Raw genomic sequence first — 16183 nt, 5'->3', positions numbered from 1 at the left:
AGAGGTAATGCAGATGCCTACTAGGAGCGCCTCATCTCTTACCAATACCCTCTCCATCATCACAAGATATCCTTCAGAACTTCTCAAGATTCTGTGCTGCATGTATTCTTCCACCTTGTACCTATATAATACTGTTTTCTCTGGCAGGAATGTATCCTCCTCTTCTTTGCTTAACCCTTTCTCACTTGTCAAAGCTCACTTGCAAAGCTTTTTCCAACAAAATCTTTATGAACCCCCTCCAAACTGTCCGATCTAAAAATTCTGTGCTTCCTTTAGCACAGCCCTCTAACACAGTGTTACACTACTACACTATACGCTGCTTGGAGGAAAGATTGAGGTCTCTTGTCTCTGTAGCTCTTATGTAATACAGCACTCTTGCACATAGTTGGTACTCTCCAAATAATTGGTAAATGAATGTCCTTAACACTATGTAATAAAAATTATTATAGTTTTGGGTGAGGTACTTAAAAAAAAGTTTTACTCTACGGAACAAGTGTTTTAAAAACAGGCTCTATAAAAAATAAATTAGCTGGCTGGGCATGGTGGCTCACGCCTGTAATCCCTGCACTTTGGGAGGCCAAGGCAGGTGGGTCACTTGAGGTCAGGAATTCAAAACCAGGCTGGCCAACATGATAAAACCCCATCTCTACTAAAAATACAAAACATTAGCTGGGTGTGGTGGCATAAGACTGTAATCCCAGCTACTCAGGAGGCTGAGGCAGGAGAATCACTTGAACCCGAGAGGCGGAGGTTGCAGTAAGCCAAGATCACGCCACTGCACTCCAGCCTGGGCAACAAGAGCAAAACTCCGTCTCCAAAAAAAAAAAAAAAACAGCTGAAGTTATCTTTTTATACTATACTAGTTAAAATGTACAATTGTTTGGATTAGGACTCACTCTCTGCCTCTAAAAAGGAAATCTCAATTGTTCTCACATGAGGCAAGGCCATGTATTTATATTAGATATAATGCCAATGAAACTTGGATCTGCACAAGGAAGTTGATTATGAAAGTTACCAAAGTATTAGACTCACTGGAGATTCCTGGTGTATGGGCTCAGACTCTAGGTTGCTCTGGCCTTCAGCATGTTCATTAAGGTTGGCTGTTTCACTGCTGCTGGTGCTGAGGCTGCAATAATCTGTAGCTCCATTTACAAGAATGCTGTGTGGGCTACTGCACCAATTTAACGTATTATTATGATTTTCCAAATCTTTCATTTCCATCAGTTTCATTTGCATCTGCCAACACAAAGCGGGAATAGAGAACAGAATTTATTACTCAAAAGACATGTAACATAAAAATGCCCTCCTCCATTTCCAGATGGGCTAGGTGTGGCAGCTCTTGCCTATAATCTCAACACTTTGGGAAACTGAGGCAGGAGGACTGCTTCAGCCCAGGAGTTCAAGACCAGCCTGAGCAACACGGTGAAACCTCATTTCTACAAGAAATATAAAAATTAGCTGGGCATGGTGGAGTGCACCTGTAGTCCCAGTTACTCAGGAGGCTGAGAAGGGAGGATCACTTGAGCCCAGAGGTCAAGGCTGCAGTGAGCCATGATCACACCACTACACTCCAGAGTGACAGAATGAGACCCTGCCTCAAAAAAATAAATTAAATAAAAATGGTTATACCCATAGACTTGGTCTAGGATACATTTGTTTCCTTTAAGAAGAATCCTCTGGGAATGCTACATGACTTAGAGGAAGGATTCAGTAATTTCTGACAATAAGTATTCCTTTTTTTAAAGAAATTCAAAAAAAGGAAACGGTTTAAAGAATACCCATTCATCTGGCAGCATTCTCACTACAACTCTTTCAGGTTACCTGTTTATTGAGTACCTACATTAGGACAAGAACTGTGCTAAATGATAGGGATTTTTTAAAATGTGTAAGTTCCTGGACCAAAACCATCAGTCTGCTAGGAGAGACAGACATATAAGCAAATATGCAGGGAAAAATCTTATTACTGCTATAATAAAATACAAAGTCCAACAAAAGCAGAATGCAGAAAATACCATAAAGAAATAAGAATTTAAGGTATATCTTGCATGATGAATGAGTAGGTAGGTACTCAGCTGCCAGATAACAGGGGGTAAGGAAGCACAAAAGTGAAGGACTTCATTCTGTAATAACTGAGCACACTGGACTGGATTTTAGAAGAAATGGATTTCAGATGTAGCCCTTTTCAAGGATATGTAACCATGAGAAAGTTACTTGAACTTCCTTGGCTTTAATTTTTTCAAATTCATAATGAAAGAAATGGACTCCATGATCTCTGTGTTTCTGTCTAATCATCCTTTTTTTTTTTTTTTAGTTTTTATTTTTTGAGACAGATTCTCACTCTGTTGCCCAGGGTGGAGTGCAGTGGTGTGATCTGAGCTCAATGCAACCTCGGCCTCCCAGGCTCAAGCGATTCTCGTGCCTCAGCCTCCCAAGCAGCTGGGATTACAGGCAGGTACCACCATGTCCAGCTAATTTTTGTATCTTAGCTGATACAAAAATTCTTCAATGGCTGTTCACTGTAGTAGGATAAATCCCCCAAAGCTTTAAGATGAATCTAAATTTCTCACTTTCTGGTACTTTCTGACCTAAAAGTGGTCATTTTTATCCAGGTAGAAACAGAGTTTGGTCATGTTGGCAGGGATGGTCTCAAAATCCCGGCCTCAAGTGATCCGCTGCCTCACCCTCCCAAAGTGCTGGGATTACAGGCATGGGCCACAATGCCCAGCCCTAACTATCTCATCATTCACTAAAACATTAGTCTTCATGTAGGGAAACCTGGAAATAAAAAAGCAAAGGATCTATACATAAGACCAACTATAACACTGCACATTTATCTACAGAAGGAACAATTTCCTTAAGAAACAAGTTTCCAAATTAGTAAATGTGAATTCAAAATTAGAATCACAAAACAGAAGAAACTAGGTTATTGTTTATAAAATAAGCAACACTTATTGAGCATTTATATACCAAGCACCATGCTAAAATGTCTTACAGGCTTTGCCTCATTAATCCTCATAGTGGCCTTAAGGGGTAGGGTATTTATTAATCCTCCAATTTTGAAGATGAAGACTCTGATACTAAGGTGATTTAGCTAGTAAGTGGCAGAACAGTACTTAAACCTAGACCATCCAGCCACAAAGTCCACACTCTTAATCACTACTCCAATGATAATCATCAGATAGACATACAAGATGTATGATAGTTTCAATATACAACAGGTAACAACAACAAAAAAAACCTATTGTATAAAATGACTGAAAAATGAACAGTAAACTAGGCAAGAGGTTGAAGGAGCAGAAGTTGGAAAGTATAACTGACTAAAGGATACAGAGGATCCATTTGAGTATATTTCCTGCTTTACAAAGACTTACTGAACTAATTTCCTGTTGTGAATCTTGTAGGTGCTGCTGAAGAGGTTCCAGTTGAGCCTTCCCTGACTCTACACTCTCCTCCAATTCTGCTGTTTCCTGCTGTAGACGGCTCAGCTCTTCTCTAGCTTTTGCCAATTCTTCTTCATAAGTGGAGATCTGTGATTCCTGACTAGTTAATTCAGCTTTCAGAGAAGAGATCTATAATGTGAAAGTGAATGAGAAGAAATGGGGATTAAAAGAAGAGATGTCACTGAAATGTTCCAAAATGCAATACATTTATTTGTTTAGTTTACTTTACTATTTTGGTGGGGTTTTTGTTTGTTTGTTTGTTTTTGACAGCAATAGCAAACAATTTATTTAATTTTTGAGAGAGAGAGAGTCTTGCTATGTTGCCCAGGCTGGATTCAAACTCCTGGGCTCAAGTGATCCTCCTGAGTAGGTGGGACTATAGGAGCATGCCCAGCCATACGTAGGCCTATTATGGTGTTTTATTGTTGTTGTTGTTTTATTTCTTTGAGACAGTCTCACTCCGTCACCCAGGCTGGAGTGCAGTGGCACGATCACAGTTCACTTCAGGCTCAACTTTCCCAGGCTCAGGTGATCCTCTCACCTTAGCCTCTCAAGTAAGTGGGATTACAGATGTGGGCCACCACACCTGGCTTTCAAAAAAAAAATTTTTTTTTTTTGAGACGGAGTCTTGCTCTGTTGCCCAGGCTGGAGTGCAGTGGTGTGATCTCGGCTCACTGCAAGCTCCACCTCCCGGGTTCAAGCCATTCTCCTGGCTCAGCCTCCTGAGTAGCTGGGACTACAGGCGCCTGCCACCGCGCCCGGCTAATTTTTTGTAATTTTAGTAGAGACGGGTTTCACCGTGGTCTCGATCTCCTAACCTCATGATCTGCCCGCCTCGGCCTCCCAAGGTGCTGGGATTACAGGCATGAGCCACTGCGCCCAGCCACCTTTCATATTTTTTGTAGAGATAGGATTTCTCCATGTTTCCCAGGCTGGTCTCCAACTCCTGGGCTCCAGCAATTTCCCCCGCCCCAGACTCCCAAACTGCTGAGATTACAGGTGTGAGCCACTGTGCCCGGCCAATTATGATGTTTTTTGATGTATGGTTTTCATAGAGAAGGCTAACTGGTGGAGGGATAGAGGAGAGTTGAAGGTATAGGTATGTATTTTCTAACAAAAATTTGGAAAACCAGTTCATTAACTGCCCTATTTCCTCTAAAGAAGGCCTGTAATTTTTGTATGAACCTTGCTCCATCGCCCCCATGAACCCAAATGCTGACTAGATTGCCAACTACCACCACCAATAACAAAAAGTAGAGAATGTTTTCATCTTAAGCCAGGAAAAGCAACTAACGTATAGATGCAGGCAGCAGGAAATAGCCAGACATTACCAGTTGGGCCTCCTCAGCACATTTCTTTCTGACTTCCTTGAGTTGCTCCTCCAGCTGGGCTTTCTGCTCATCTAGTTCATCAAGGAGTTCCTGTACCTGCTGTTTCTGGGCCTGTAGTTTTTGCAGATTAGTATTCTCCCTTTGAACTTCATCTTGAAGATCCTAAAATCCAAGAAAATTAATATATTTATTTTCTTTGTGGGTAGGGGAGGGTTAAGTTAGTAATTTTAAATCTGCCTTAAGAAAGAATAAAGTCTTATTGAGTATATCGTGTTGATGAGACTAGGGTACTTAACAGCTTTAAATACAATCTTTACTTGAGGACATCTTTCTTAGAATCCAAATTTAGATATTCAATTTGCTAACTCAAATCTGTCCTTGGACGTGTGATGGGCTTTGCTAACAGGTTGAAAATAGAACTCCTGGAATTTCCCCACAAATCTGTTTTAAGCTCAATCTTTCCCCTCTCAGATTCTCTGGTCAAAAAAACCCCACAAGGCATCTTCTTGGACTCTTTCTTTCACCTCTCATCTCTAATCTGTCAGCAAATCCTGTTGCAACCTTCTTTAAAATATATCCAGAAACTGACCACCTTTTCCAAACTTGGTCCAAGTCATTCTTATCTCTCTCTTGCCTTCTAATTGGTATTCCTACTTTCACTCATGCTACCTTTCAGTGAATTTCAGCACATCAGCTACTGTTAAAAACCTGTATCAGATCATGTCACTCCTCTACTCAAAACTCTGAATTGTAGCTGGGTGCAGTGGCATATGCCTGTAGTCCCAGCTACTTGGAAGGCAGAGGTGTGAGGATTGCCTGAGTTCAGGAGTTCGAGGCTGCAGTGAATTCTGATCACGCCACTGCACTCTAGCTTAGTCAACAGAGCAAGATCCCATCTCTAAAAAAAATAATATTCAGCAAATGATGCCAGGCATACCCATATGGCAAAAAAAATTTCAAGTGAATCTCTAAATGACAGCAAACAGAAAATTTAATTATAGGTCAAGTGGGATGGTTCACGCTTGTAATCTCAGCACTTCGGGAGGCTGAGGCAGGAGGATTGCTTGAGCCCAGGAGTTTGAGATCAGCCTGGGCAACATAATGAGATCTGTCTCTACAAATATTAAAAAATTAGCCAGACATGGGCTAGATGCAGTGGCTCACATCTGTAATCCCAGCACTTTGGGAGGCCGAGGCAGGCGGATCACGTGAGGTCAGGAGTTCAAGACCAGCCTGACCAACATGGAGAAACCTCATCTCTACTAAAAATGCAAAAAAAAAAAAAAAAAAAAATTAGCCTGGCGTCCAGGCGTGGTGGCACATGCCCGTAATCCCAGCTACTTGGGAGGCTTGAGGCAGGAGAATCGCTTGAACCCAGGAGGCAGACGTTGCAGTGAGCCGAGATCATGCATTGCACTCCAGGCTGGGCAACAAGAGCAAAACTCCATCTCAAAAAAAAAAAAAAAAAATTAGCTGGACATGGTAGCACGTGCCGGTGGTCCCAGCTACTCGGGAGGCTGAGGTGGGAGGATCTCTTGAGCCCAGGAGGTCAAGGCTGCAGTAAGCTGTGATCATGCCACAGCATGCCCAGACTGGGCAACAGAGTGAGACACTGTCTCAAAAAAAAAAAAAAAGGAAAAATTAATTCCAGGTAAATTATGGACCTGAATATAAAAGGCTAACTTTAAAATGTGTAGAAGAAATGCAGATCTCAGTGTAGGAAAAGATTTCTTAAAACAAAACAAAAAAGGATGAACCATTTTGAAAATGTTATATTATTTATTCATCCATGTACATACCAGACCTCGTGTTTAATAACAAGAACTACAGAAATTTTTAAAAAGCCAGGCGCAGTGGCTCAGGGATTAGTATCTCCAAAGTATGTGTCAGCAGGAGGTGGGCAAAAATCTCAAAGAGGGTGAGGTAAAACTGAACACAAATTTCTAAAAGTAGTATCTATTCAAAAGTCCCAACAGTCATTCACCAGAATAAGAATCTAAGAACAGAAGAGAAACTTAAAAGTAAAAGGTCTCTGATTTACTGCATAGGTTACACAAGATAGCACCATCATGATAATAGCCAACACTTTAAATGTTACTTACAATGTGCTAGGTTCTGTTCTAGGCTCTTCAAATATACTAACTTATTTATAGTCTATATGACAGATCTATCAATTAGGTACTAATATCATTCATATTTTACAGATGAGAAAACTGAAGCACTGATATGTAGGTAACTTGTCCAAAGTTAAAAATAGTAAGCTATGGATTCAAACTGGGTTCTGACTCTACAGCCTGAGCTCTTAACCATCATGTGATACACTATCTGCAGACTAAATGTCTCACATGTGTGTCACTATTTTTCAAATATATGCAGATGTTTCTGTGATTAAATAGAACACTGAACAATGCTTTCAATAATTGCTTTTTATCTTATATTTTCTTAACCAACTGGTTAGTCTAAAAATATGTTGCTTTCTTTAAAAAATTCCTTTAGAGCCCAGGCAGAGCAGGCAGACAAGAAGGGAAACTCAAAGGCAGCAGCTGAATGGATGATACTTGAGGAATTCAGATGATGTTTGGTAAGTGTCATCAACTCTGCAAAGAAAGGCAGAAAGTGACCCTTGTGTCATGAATTGCTAACTCTTGCACAAAGGACTGATAAATGGAACTGTACAGAAAATTTAAGATGCAGGGACACTTGATTTCTGAAAGAAAACACAATTTCTGTATTTTAATTCAGTCCTTATTTTAAGAGACCTGAAATTATAATATTGAAGGAGAAGAAATTTTAAATGAGGAAATAAGTACATTTGAAATCTTAGTTAAATCTGCTTATGCCCCTTCTAAATTGAATTTTTCTTTACTGTATTATACAGATTTTTGATTTGCCTAGGTTTCTTAAGAATCAGATGTTCTCTCATTAACCCGTCAGGAAACAACAGATTCTGGAGAGGATGTGGACAAATAGGGACGCTTTTACACTATTAGGGGGAGTGTAAATTAGTTCAACCATTGTGAAAGACAGTGTGGCGATTCCTCAAGGATCTAGAACTAGAAATATCATTTGACCCAGCTATCCCATTACTGGGTATATACCCAAAGGATTATAAATCATTCTACTATAAAGACACATGCACACGTATGTTTACTGCAGCACTATTTACAATAGCAAAGACTTGGAACCAACCCAAATGCCCATCAATGATAGACTAGATAAAGGAAATGTGGCACATATATACCATGGAATACTACGCAGCCATAAAAAATAATGAGTTCATGTCCTTTGCAGGGACATGGATGAAGCTGGAAACCATCATTCTCAGCAAACTAACACATGAAAAGAAAACCAAACACCGCATGTTCTCACTCATAAGTGGGAGTTGAACTATGAGAACTAATGGACACAGGGAGGGGAACATCACACACCAGGGCCTGTTGGGAGGTGGGGGACAAGGGGAGGCAGAGCATTAGGACAAATACCTAATGCATGCAGGGCTTAAAACCTAGATGATGGGTTGATGGGTGTAGCCAACCACCATGGCACATGTATACCTATGTAACAAACCTGTATGTTCCACACATGTACCCCAGAACTTAAAGTATAATAATATTAAAAAAGAATTAGATGTTCTCTTTCTGATTCCTTTGACAAAAATGTTTATAGATTATTTACTATAATTTATTTTTAAAATTCCTTTGAAAATGCCAACACAATAGATGATCATGAAAGACTTTCCAATGCTAACATTCCGTGAGTCTGTGTGATCATAGTTTCAAACTGGTGAACTCCTTTAGTACTTTATCATTAATTTACCAGCATGCCTAATTTTTTTCATGTCTAAATTTTTAACCTTGCCTACACTGTTAAGTAATCCATACCATATAGAGATATGGCTTTAGATATGCACATGGCATTGGCTCTGAATAAACCCATGCCAAAAGAGAAAAATGACTTCAATTTCTCTATCACCCAGTCTAGTAACTTCAGATTCATCTTTGATTTTCTCCATTCATACATGTCCTATAGATTCTACCTTAAAATCTCTGTTTAAGCTGTTTACCAAATTAGTTTAGCTTTCATCGTTCCTTCCTTGATATACAAAACTGGGTTTTCTCCCTTTGTTTCTTCCTATTCCTGATGTCCAACTTGCTTAAAAAATAACTCACTGCCTATAATCCCAGCACTTTGGGAGGCTGAGGCAGGCAGATCACGAGGTCAGGAGATCGAGACCATCCTGGCTAACATGGTGAAACCCCATCTCTACTAAAAATACAAAAAATTAGCCGGGCGTGGTGGTGGGCGCCTGTAGTCCCAGCTACTTGGGAGGCTGAGGCACGAGAACCCGGGAGGTGGAGCTTGCAGTGAGCTGAGATTGCACCACTGCACTCCAGCCTGGGCGACAGAGCAAGACTCTGTCTCAAAAAAAACAAAAAACAAAAAACAAAAAACAACAACAACAACAAAAAACACCTCACTGCAAAGGAGTTTTCTCTAGTCACTGTTACTTTAAAAACATGTGATATTCCCTCTTATCTACAGGATTAAGTAAAACTTGCTGCAAGACATATTAAAACTTTCAGTTCTGGGTTCTACCTTCTTTTCCTCTCATATTCACCTGTGACCCAGCCTCAGAAGACCCTATTCTTTCTCCAACAGACAACATATTTCAATGACCTTATGCCTTTCCACAAGCCATAACCTCTGTCTTCAATGTCCTTCCACACCATAGGTACCTGGAAACCCACTACTGATTCTTCAGAATCCAGCCAAATTTACTCTCCTCCGACTCATCTTGGGCTTCCTTCACCTGTGCTCAAACTCTACTGTTTGTTCCTAACCTCTGCTGTCACACTTAATATACTGTAATCATGGCTACCTCTAAATTACAAACTTCTAAAGGACAGTGTCCATGCTTCATCTTTCTTTGATTATCCAAAATCTTGTACAATGCCTGGCACATTCCAGGGGATTAAGCAATGACTGTAACTATCATAGGATTTTAGTATGTGGGAGAAACTAATGGGAAACATACATGCGACTGACAGAAAGAAAAGACTTACATTCTTTTTACATAATATGAAACACTTCACTATGTATTTAAACTATAGCTATTCATTAATAACCCAAACTGACCTATGATAAATGCTTTTTAAAATTTTTTAAAATAATATCTACACTTCTAAACGGATTCATTATTTTTATAATCTATAGACCAAGGCTGATCTGATATTTAAGACTTTCATTATTTGGAAATAATCATTACTGCTTTAACATGTCACTATGGCACATACCTTTATTTTTTTAAGACAGGGTCTTGCTCTGTCACCCAGGCTAGAATGCAGTGGTATAATCATGGCTCACTGTAGCTTCAACCTCCTGGGCTCAAGTAATCTTCCCACCTCAGCCTCCCAAGCAGCTGGGGCTGCACCCACACCTGGCTAATTTTAAATTTTTTTGTAGAGATGGGGTTCTACCATGTTGCGCAGGGTGGTCTCAAACTCCTAGGCTCAAATGATCTGTTCGCCTCGGCCTCCCAAGATGCTGGGATTACAAGCATAAGCCACTGTGCTTGGTCTAGTTCAGCTATAAAATATTTTAAAAGAATGTTACCTGCAGATCTAAAGTAATTTTGTTAGTTTGAAAATATAATCTATTGAGCCGGGCAAAGTGGCTCATGCCTGTAATCCCAGCACTTTGGGAGGCTGAAGTGGGTAGATGACCTGAGGTCAGGAGTTCGAGACCAGCCTGGCCAACACAGTGAAACCCCATCTCTACTAAACACACAAAAAATCAGCTGGGCGTGGTTGTGGCCGCCTGTAACTCCCGCTACTAGGGAGACTGAGGCAGGAGAATCACTTGAACCCGGGAGGCAGAAGTTGCAGCAGTGAACTGAGATGGCGCCATTGCACACCAGCCTGGGAAGCAAGATTAAAACTCCATAAAAGGAAGGACGGACGGACGGAAGGAAGGAAGGAAGGAAGGAAGGAAGGAAGGAAGGAAGGAAGGAAAATACAATCTATTATAAATTCCTTACTTTGTTCATAAAGTTATTATACAGGTTTATATAACAATATGCTGGTCCCAAAATCATGTTTTAAATCCTAGAGGGAAAAAAGTTTTTTTCTTTCCCTTTAACTAAATATGTTCAAGAGTGGGATTAGGAAAAATATGTTATCTATCCCCATCAGTAAATACTGTAGTCATATTCCCCACCCTCCCTCATACACCAAAGAAAAATCTTCTTTATCTACTTCATGTCTCTAATAATATCTTTAAAGCCAGATGTAATTTTGATGTCTTTTATTGTAAATCCAGGGACAAAAAATGCAATTTATCTTAAAAGGGTCACATAATATAAGAAAATGTCTAGGACATGATACTAAGCTTTAAAAGCTGAATACAAAGGCATATACAATATGATCACAAATTAATACAAAGAAATTTATACATATTTGTAGAAAATACAGCAAAATGTTACCATTTTTCTAGCTCTCTCTAGAAAGGCCTTTTACATCTTTTTCATACTTTTCTTCATTTTACAAATTTACCATGAATCCATGTTACTTTTATAATCAGAAAATGTCAAGTTTGCTGTTTTTTAAGTATCACATTGCTACCAATATAAAATATAAAAATACCAATATAAAAATATTCTGATGTGACTAAATTTTTATGTAAGAACTACAAATAATAGAATCAATGCTGGTTTCCTTTAATATTTTTAGTGAGCCACTTAAACACAACCTCAAAAGACAGGCTTATGTAAGAGGAAGGCAAATAAACAAACCAATATAATATTTACTTCTTCCTGCCCTTTATCTCCCAAAGAGCAAACACATTCATTCAAATTTCCCAGTCCCACTCCCTTATTTCTTAGCTGCAGTAAAAATCTACATAGTAATACAAAACTATAGGACTTAAAGGAAAGGCTCCTGAGGAAATACCTAACATTAGTGAGAAACTTCAAGCTGGATAGATGTCCATATTAAAATTCATTATAATTAATGTCTCTCTATGTCTATTTCTAAATATGAAAAAAGGTCTATAAAAATTCCAGGCCAGGCATGGTGGCTCACTCCTGCAAACCCAGCACTTTGGGAGGCTGAGGCGGGAAGATCATCTGAGGTCAGAAGTTTGAGACCAGCCTGGCCAAATGGAAAAACCCCATCTCTACTATAAATACAAAATTAGCTAGGCATGGTGGCAGATGCCTGTAATCCCAACTACTTGGAAGGCTGAGGCAGGAGAATCGCTTGAACTTGGGAGGCAGAGGTTGCGGTGAGTCGAGATTGTGCCATTGCACTCCAGCCTGGGCAACGAGAGCGAAACTCTGCCTCAAAAAAAAAAAAAAAAAAAAAAAAATTCCAACACTAAACTACATACAAAAAGGTCTTCCTTTCCAGTATACAGAATTAAAATTATTAAACTGCACAAAATCAAAATGAACTCATGCAAATATACATGCTAATAACAAGTTTCACTGGAAAATTATTTGTAAGGCTACCACCATTGCAATGCAATTTCAATATCAATATCAGCATCTAGATATACTTAGCTACTTTATTTTGGTACAGATAGCTTATCCTGAGACTAAATTAAGGCAACAGATGTACCTCTCTCTCTCTCTCTTCCTGCTCCCTCCTCCCCCGCCATGCCCTTAACTAGAGCAGTGGAAGGTGCTCCTAACAAACAGTGTCTTCTGCTGAACTTGGGTAATTTTCTCTTTCCCAAATGTGGCCCTTAGGAACATCCTTTCCTGGGTCTGTGCACAGGCTCAGCACTATCGAATGCCATTCCCTCTAGTGAATGACAGAAGACATTTGCAGAAGCTTTCCTAGTTCTGCTCTATTCCTCTGATCATGGTCTACTTGCCTACTAGTGCCATCAATGGCAAAAGAAAGGAAGATAGCAGCAGTTGGAGCATGGCAAGGATGAAGTGAACAAGACTAGAGCAATATAGTGCCAAGGTTTATTTTAGAAAAATACCAGGCCGGGCGCGGTGGCTCAAGCCTGTAATCCCAGCACTTTGGGAGGCCGAGATGTGTGGATCACGAGGTCAGGAGATCGAGACCATCCTGGCTAACAGGGTGAAACCTTGTCTCTACTAATAAATACAAAAAACTAGCCGGGCGATGTGGCGGACGCCTGTAGTCCCAGCTACTCGGGAGGCTGAGGCAGGAGAAGGGTGTGAACCCGGGAGGCGGAGCTTGCAGTGAGCTGAGATCTGGCCACTGCACTCCGGCCTGGGCGACAGAGCGAGACTCCGTCTCAAAAAAAAAAAAAAAAAAAAAAGAAAAATACCAAAGCAAGCCATATCTGAGGTTACTCATCCAGAAATTAAAGGATATTTGAGCTGGCAATCTTGGCTTTACTTAAAAAGAAATTTCAAGGAAAATGTCCTGTTTTCTAGAAATCACTGAAGTTACTGAAAATGGCAAATTATCTGCTATCCCTCTATGCCCCATGAAGTGCTATGGGGTAGTGGAAATAAAATTTAAGCAAGTACCTAAGAATTTTAGACATATGAAAAAATAAAACTTTCATTTTAGCAACTCAAGTCAGATGTACAACTGATGAAGTTACTTTAAAAGTTATTTGAAAAGTTAAACCTTTTAACTCTATTTTATATGAAACAGACACAAACATATTAATAGTTCATATCAATATCAGTAATATATTTTATATATTATACATAATTATATAATTATTTATTTTTTTAAAAGAAAACTTCTATAAACTAACCTACAACTAGAAATAATCAGACATACTATTTTATCTGATGGAAGTTTTAGGACTATTCTTAATATTAAAAATGTATCAACTGTAGAACAAGATGTTTAAGTCAACGAACAGAAAGGAAGCCTAATAAAGTAGGGTGGGTGTTAGAAAACCCCATTAACAGACGCCTTTATTTCTCAATCATATGCTTCCCAGTATGTTCTAAAGAGCATTATGGCCAGAAAAAGAATGCTGAGATCATGTATCTAATTTTATTTCTATCTAAGATAAGTTATCCTCTTCATCTAAGAAAAAAACTAAGTGAATTAAAATAAAAAAACATGGACAAGTACTCTGACTTACTGAATCTTTACTTATGATGAAATATAAATAATAAGGAGCTTCTTTTACATGAGGGTAGTATGAACAATATGAAGAAGTCTGACTTTTCATGATAACTACTGTGCTCTCAATCTTTTCTACCTATGGGTTCTAGTTGTATTGTCTTGTTTTAAATTGTATGCATAAAATCAAAGTTTATTCACTTCTATCGTGAACAGCTTCCTCAAATTTACCTCCATCTAACAATATATTGCCAAATATAATGAAAAATATGATCCAAGGTACAATTTCTAAGCTCAAGGAGCTCACAATATATAGGAAGGAAGATATTGGAATCTATACACATCACATCAAGCTAACACTACCAGGTAACATATGGTTCATGTCATATATAAGTGGATACATATTCCTCTGGGAGTTCTAACACAGGAAAGACTGGTGTGGACCAAGAGACAGAGAAGGGAAAGTTTAAAACAAGTGGTGGGATATGAGCTGGGCTTTAAGGCATGGGTGGAATTCATATAAGCAGGGAAGTAGAGAACATTCCAGACTATAACAACAAAAGGCATAAAAGTGGGAATAAGAAGAATATATAAGGCACAGAGTACAGAGTCAGTCAGTCAAAAAAAGAGGACGGTTTGCATTTCATTTTTTTCTCTGTCTCCAATAACTCCTGAGACATGACATCCTCCCATCATTAACAGTGGCAGTGGGCAACAGTAAAGATTCCCACATCTGAAAGTCATCATACTAAATTGTTTTAGGAGGAAAAGCAAGAGCGAATGGAGTGAGCACTTCTGATATGACTTTAAGATTTTAGATATTAGGTGATACAGGTGGCAGTAGTGAGAAAGAAAAATAAGTTCAAACCAGAAGCCAAGTTTTTTCAATAAGATTCATTTTAGACATACTAATTTTCAAATGATAAATATCAAAATGGTTAACTGGAGATGTGGGACTGGCACTGAGGAGAGCTGAGAGCTTGATAAACATTTGGGTGTTATCAGTATACAGATGACAGGGGTTATGGAGAAGGAAAGCAAGGACACACATAAACACACACAGAGTCTGTCTGTCCATCTGTCTCTGGCAAAGTCAATGGAAGCAAAGGTTCAGAGGTAGGATGATATCTAGAAGAATACAACCCAAGAAAGCAGTAACTAATACAAGGACCAACAGATTTGGCCTTAACATTACTCTAGGCCCTGGGGAGAAAATGCACAGTGTGGTATGGGCAAGCAGCAGACTGTACAGGGTCGCTACAAAGATAGGAAGGTGGGGAAAATGGCCACACAAAGCAATAAAAGTAGAGAAAAATAAGTTGGTAGTTAAGGTGGCAGCGATAGCCATGAAAGGGGTATTTTCAAATTGAAGAATCCTATGTCCAAGAGGCCTATGTGAAGATGGATATCAGAGAAGAAAGAGCTTAAAGATGAAGAGAAGGTAATAAAGAGATGATTGTAGGGTGCGGAATAATACAGCTACTAAGAACATTTACTGAACACTTTCCAGGTGCCAATCACTCTGTGAGGCACTTTACTGCACTATCTCATTTTATTCTTACATCAGCTCTTAGTGTTTGTTATTTTGATTATCCCATGTTACAGATGAGGAAACCAAAGTGTAGAATGGTTAAATTACTTAAGATCACAAACCTAGGAAGTGGCAGAGCTAGGAACTGAATTCAAGTTTGTTTGACATCAAATTGTTGCTATAAAGTTCTATTCAAAACTGAAGAAACCAGGCATATGAGAGTGAATCTCTAAAATATTTGTTGACTAGCCAGAAGAAAAATATTTTTAATAAGATCATATGTAGGCAATTCTTTAAGGTAGGAAGAATGTGAGTCTACCTTCTCCCCTTACGAAAAACAAAACAAAAAATACACACCCAAACCTTAGACATTTGGGATAAAATGGCTTTTCACAATGTTTCCCCCTTGGAATTGGATCACTTTGGGCCTAATTTGTCCACAGAACTTGGTAAACTGGTAGTATATCTCATAAAAGCTAACAGTGATCATCTCATGAAATAAAATGCGAAGTCATCTTCAAGAAAAAAATCCTGAACTGAAAGTTTTCAAGGCAGTAATTAACAGAAATACAGACAGGAAACAAAAATTCAGAAATTAATTACACAGCAGACTTTCTACTCTAACTGAATTAGAGAGACTACATAAACACAAAACAAAAAAAAGTTAAAACTTTTGGCTTCAAAAGTTTGATTTCTGTGTTTGAGATATGAGCTCATATTATCACTGTGACTTTATTAATATGGAGAAAAGCAAGAACACTCAAAAACCCAAGTGTGGCAGGTACTGATAAGTCAAAATTCCCTTACTTCTCCTTC

General features: G+C 38.9%; 1 protein-coding gene across 4 annotated transcripts in view; it reads right to left on the bottom strand.

Annotated features, from left to right (window-relative positions):
- LOC105495236 (epidermal growth factor receptor pathway substrate 15) overlaps window positions 1-16183 on the bottom strand; it is a 162514-nt gene that overhangs the window by 38673 nt on the left and 107658 nt on the right. For all 4 annotated transcript variants that reach the window (XM_071093088.1, XM_071093090.1, XM_071093083.1 and 1 more), the window contains exons 14-16: window positions 4772-4933; window positions 3372-3569; window positions 1033-1236 (exon numbers count right to left, since the gene is read on the bottom strand). In XM_071093088.1, the coding sequence (XP_070949189.1) occupies window positions 1033-1236; window positions 3372-3569; window positions 4772-4933 (564 nt within the window). The remainder of the gene's footprint in view (window positions 1-1032; window positions 1237-3371; window positions 3570-4771; window positions 4934-16183) is intronic.

Source organism: Macaca nemestrina, chromosome 1 (assembly GCF_043159975.1).
Source record: "Macaca nemestrina isolate mMacNem1 chromosome 1, mMacNem.hap1, whole genome shotgun sequence".
Lineage (NCBI taxonomy): Eukaryota > Metazoa > Chordata > Mammalia > Primates > Cercopithecidae > Macaca > Macaca nemestrina.
The sequence above is the reverse complement of the archived record's forward strand: the minus strand, read 5'-3'. Positions and strand labels throughout refer to the sequence as shown.